The sequence below is a fragment of the Echeneis naucrates genome, chromosome 5, assembly GCF_900963305.1.
Source record: "Echeneis naucrates chromosome 5, fEcheNa1.1, whole genome shotgun sequence".
Lineage (NCBI taxonomy): Eukaryota > Metazoa > Chordata > Actinopteri > Carangiformes > Echeneidae > Echeneis > Echeneis naucrates.
Genome location: NC_042515.1, coordinates 179,380 through 184,747, shown reverse-complemented (window position 1 = coordinate 184,747; position 5,368 = coordinate 179,380). Strand labels below are relative to the sequence as shown.

General features: G+C 47.7%; 1 protein-coding gene across 2 annotated transcripts; it reads left to right on the top strand.

Moving 5' to 3' along the window:
* The first annotated feature begins 246 nt into the window (after positions 1-246).
* rims4 (regulating synaptic membrane exocytosis 4) lies at positions 247-5,368 on the top strand. Of its 2 annotated transcripts, XM_029502749.1 has the most exons (7): positions 247-347; position 1,283; positions 2,917-3,050; positions 3,410-3,522; positions 3,981-4,082; positions 4,461-4,600; positions 5,150-5,368. In XM_029502749.1, exons 1-7 carry the CDS (start codon positions 247-249, stop codon positions 5,366-5,368), a joined length of 810 nt encoding a protein of 269 aa, XP_029358609.1. The 2 variants fall into 2 exon arrangements, with proteins under 2 accessions (XP_029358609.1, XP_029358608.1); XM_029502748.1 differs by lacking the exon at position 1,283 and having other exon boundaries at positions 247-343; positions 2,906-3,050.

Genomic DNA, 5,368 nt, shown 5'->3' with positions numbered 1-5,368 from the left:
GGATCATTAGACATTTCAGGAACTTTCATCTTTCCTGGCCACAAACTTCCAAATCTTCCTTTGATACGAACTTCCTTTTGACGCCGGTCCCAGACGGCGTGAGAGTCTCATTTTCCTGAGTGACGTGGATCTGCCGTTGGGGGCAGCTGACAACAGTCCAAGACGCCGCGAGCCGTACTCCGCGTGAAGAATGCCCAGCCGCGCCTGGCCAAGCCGGCCGACCCCGGCCCGACGCCGGGCCTCTACATGCAGCGCTCACAGAGCCGCATCAGCCTGTCGGCGTCCTTCGAGGCGCTCGCCATCTATTTCCCCTGCATGAACTCATTCGACGAGGACGATGGAGGTGAGTGGGACAGACACACAAACATAGAGCCATTAAAACACACACAGACAAACGAACAAATAGACACAAACACACACAGACACACAAATGTACAAAAATATGCACAAATATATACAGGGACTCAAACACGTGGTACATGCTACAGTAACAAACATTAATCTGCAGACAAGTCACCAGGAAGTTGTCTCCTGTGATGTCATTATTAAATTCAACTACAAAACCAACATGTTTGATCACCAACAAGGACTTCCTGAACAAGTCACTGCCCTTAGCCACACCCTAAGCCCCGCCTCATGGACCATCAGTCCTTACCTCTGATTGGCTGACTGACCTGATGTTCTGGGAGCTCCTGGCAGAGAGCTGAGAGCAGTTGGAAAACGAACAAGATGCTTTTTGTTCTTAAAACCACAAATACATCTTCTGATGGAGGTCAACCTTTTACAATAAAAGATAGAAGGACCTTTAACTCACTGAAACTGAACCTCGTGGAGAGAAAACGTTTGTCCTCTGATCTCCAGGTTTGTAGGGGGGGTAAAGATGATTCCGTCTTCTCCTCAGTCATCACCTAAGTGGGGGGGTTGTCTGGTGTGTTTCTGACAGTGATGAAGAGTCTCATTTACCTCCTTCAGCTGTTTCCTTTCCTCTCCTCCTCATCTCCTCCCTTCTCTTTCGTCTTCAATGTGGTGACTCACCCATCTGAAGTTAGTTCAGATCTGGTTCAGTCTGACTCTCTGACTGGAGCTCTGCTGCTTTCTCATCCTCCATCTTTGACAGTGATGTCTGGAGTCACCTCTCCATGTTGGAGGCTTCTCAACCCAAATACATGAACTCTCTGTGTTCAACCTTTCTTTGGTTACTCTTTACACTTTACACAGATTTTATTCTGTCATTCTGGCTCAGAGTCAGATGAAGCTCTTTTAGCTCTTTCAGGTCTCAGAGTGTGTTGGTGTCTTCAAGTCTTTAGAGCTGCAGCCTCTCGTTTCCAGAGTCCTGACTCAGTTCTGTCTGGACTTGCTCCTCTTCTGAACTGAAGACTGAATACACCAGCTGAGAGAGGGTGTGTGTGTGTGTGTGTGTGTGTGTGTGTGTAGTCAAAGATGTAGCCAAAATCATGCTAAATTTATTTCATTTACAAACCCCCTCCAAAGTGATTTATTGTCCCTGCAGCGACACAGTAAACTGTCCAGTCATCAGTCCAGAGCAGAAAGACCTGGATTCAGTCACCAGGACGTCAGTGGAAAAAGCTGCTGCAACAGTAAAGGTCTGAAGGTCTGAAGGACCATGGAACCAATCAGAGCAGAAAATCAGATGCTCTGTTCTGATTGACTAACTGACCTGTCAGCCTGAGGTGTACAACCATGCTAATCCAGTTTTTGTTAAACCTACAAATACACATTCTCCTTGAATATAAATGCATTCAAATGAAAATACCTTTGGTTGTTGATTTTATTTTGAAAGTCCAAGTATTTTAATGTGAAGCACTGTGAAGTTACAGGGTCAGGGTTATATCAAGGTTTGATCACATCAAACATGATGGGTGCTCCCATCAAGAAACACAGTGCACAGCATTATGGGTAATTAGTCCCTATAACATGCTCATTACAATGTGGTCAAACAGAGTCCTGGTCTTGACCTTCAGTCTGCCTGAACAAACCACAGCTGCCAGACTCATCTTCTTCTTCTTTTGTCCAATTCTGTCACTGAATCTGTGAACTTCACCACTGTCTGCTGTTTGGAGTCTGTCTGTCGGCCATTTTGGTTTATTTGAGCTGAGGAGGAGTGGGGGGCGGAGCTGACCTGCTGGTTGGCAACAACCTTCTAGTCTTAGAAGACTCATAGAAATACCCCCCTGCCCACTCCACACACACTGACACACACACACACACACACACACACGTTCTGGTTTCAGTGACAGTGATAACTGATCATATGGAACCAGAACAGAAGCTCTAACCCAGATCTGTCAGAGTCCAGTCCCTCAGGACCTGGACTGAAATAGACCTGTTCTAGGTCGCTCTTTAATAACTGAGAGTGTGTGTGTGTGTGTGTGTGTGTGCAGCAGCCTCTCTGAAGCGTCTTCATTTCCATTAAAGCGATTGAAAATGGTGCAGGAAGAGACAGGATGGCATCGTGTGTGTAACAGGAACACAAAACGCACACACAAAGACACAGAAACAGCCAAAGATTCAAACTAAATGTCATTTGTTATGTCTTCAATCTGTTCCTCTTAAAAATGAACCAGCGTCACATGATCTGAGTGTGTGTGTGTGTCCTCTTCACTGCAACAGAACAACTTTCCTGTCCTGACTGAAAAACAAGGTCAGAAACCTTCTTTATTATAAACTCAACCTCCATCAACACACACACACACACACACACACACACACAGGAAACCTCGATCTGTTGTCGCTTTAGTTCAGTGATAAATGTGTTTGTGAGGAAGATCTTGATTGTGTTCTTGGCCTTCATCTGACTCTGATGCTGTCACAGACACATGCACAGACCTCCACCAACTTCCTGTGTCATACAGTGGTAGTGTGTCTTCCTGTGTGTCCCCTGCAGTGGACACTGAGGGCAGGAAGCTGAAGGGCGGGATCCAGCGGAGCACGGAGACCGGTCTTGCTGTTGACATGCCCAGTCGGACCATCCGCCAGGCGAGCCACGAGTCCATCGAGGACAGCATGAACAGCTATGGCTCCGAGGGAAAGTGAGTCACACGACAGGGTCCACATCAGACCGGGTCAGACCGGGTCAGTCTGAGGGCAGTCTGGTGGACTATGTTGTGTTCAGTGTTGTGTTTTGTAGCTCCAGGTGTCTGTTCCTTTTTGATTTTCATAGCAGAAGACAAACTGCAACTTCCTGTGTGTGTGTACCCTGACAGAGTTAGGGTACACACACACACACACACACACACACACACACTAAAACACAGCTAAATTGAAACAGGAAGTGTAAATGGCGTCCAGTCATCAGGTTTTTTCCTGGAGATCTGACCCCCTTCCTCTCTTCTCCATCCTCCACCCGTCCTTCTCCTGTCCCTTCCCTGTCACCCCCATCCTCCCCCAGTCTGAACTACAGTGGAATGTGTTTGGCCTCTGATGCTCAGTTTAGTGACTTCTTGGATGGGATGGGCCCTGCCCAGTTTGTAGGGCGACAGACGCTGGCAACCACGTCCATGGGTGAGGCATTCTCTCTCTACAGGGGGGGTCAGGACCAGGACCAGGACCAGGAGAGTCTGTAATATATAAAAAATTAAATCTCTTTCCTCATCAAGCTGCATCCCAACTGAGAGCTGAGCCCCCCCCCCATCTTGTCTAAGTGGGTGAGCCTCCTGTCTGGCAGTCAGACTTCGTCCTTGGCTCAACACCAGAGACACCACCTGGACCAGTTCTGGTCCAAATCCAGTCCAATGTTGCGTAACATCCGAGGACCAAAATAACTGGGCTGACTTCCATGTTTGTGGTTTCAGAGATTTCAGCTCATATTGTGGCTTTCAGATCAGAACTCTCCAGGTCCTGGTCTTACAGTCGTCACAGATCTGACCTGGTGTCTTTTGTTTCCTGTGCACTGACTTGTTGACATGACGCTGTGATGTCCTGACTCAGAGTGTTCACCCATCCCTGTCTTTGTCCTCCAGGTGATGTGGAGATCGGTCTGATGGAGAGGAATGGGGGCCTGGAGGTGGAGGTTGTTCAGGCCCGAGGACTCACCATGAAACCAGGTTCCAAGGGACCTCCAGGTCAGTCCAGTCCCAAACAACCACAGCTCAGAGTGTGAAGAGTAGAAGAAGAAACCAGTTTAAAACCATCCAAAGAAGAGACAAGTTTTCAAAATAAACCGTTTCAGTGTGGGCGGAGCCTAAAAACAAGACCATAATGAGCTCGCATCAGTTCAGCGACAAATTAAATTACAGCTAGAAATCAGAACCCAGATCTTGACTCAAATTCATAATTAATTTAATCAATCACACTAATCCAGCTCCTTCAGTTTGGTGTTCGATCATCGATCAGCTATTGATCAGTGACCTGATGATATCAACATTTTGATTTGATTTGGGATTCTCTAATACGCAGATAGAGTATGTGTGTGTGTCTCAGTCCGTCTCCTGTCCCTCCAGCTGCCTACATTAAAGTTTACTTGCTGGAAAACGGCATCTGTGTGTCCAAGAAAAAGACCAAGTCCGTGAGGAAGAGTCTGGATCCACTTTACAACCAGGTTCTGGTCTTCTCTGAGAGTCCTCAGGGCAAAGTGGTGCAGGTGAGTGACATCATTGACTCCATGACCCAGGTTACCCAGGAAACAGCTAACATAGCATGCACATTCATATTCATTGGATCAGGACTCACCACATGCAGCTGTAGTCCATGTAGTGGCCCAGAGTCTGGATCCCCTTAGCTCCATCATTGTGTTGGGGGCCCCCGAAGGGCCAGGAACTGGATCTGTCTGATCCTGATCAGCTGGATCGGCCATCAAGAGACTTCTTACAGCTCCCTCCCTTCCTCCCTTCCTTCCTCTGTGTCCTATTCTTCACCTGCCATGCTTCCTTTCTTTTCTTCCTTCCTTCTTCCCTCCCTGTGACTGTGGCTGTTCTGCTGATCTTGACTCTGTAATTAGTCACTAAACACCTCCTTAATTATCGGCTGTCAGAGAGCTCCCACTTTCGTCAATGTTTTTAGTTAGTTGCTGTTTTCTGATTCCAGAGAACAGAGTCTGAACAGACACAATCAGCTGAGTCTGATGATAAGGAGAGTTTTTTGGGTGTGGAAGTGTTACCATGATGTCATCACACTCACCTGTCTTCCTCAGGTGATTGTTTGGGGCAACTATGGACGGATGGAGCGGAAATGTTTCATGGGCGTGGCTCGAATCCTGTTGGAGGAGCTGGACCTGAGTACGATGGTGATTGGCTGGTACAAGCTCTTCCCTACTTCCTCCATGGTGGACCCAACGATGGCGCCGCTCATCCGCCACTCGTCCCAGATGTCTCTGGAGTCGACCATCGGGCCCTGCTGTGAGCGGTCTTAA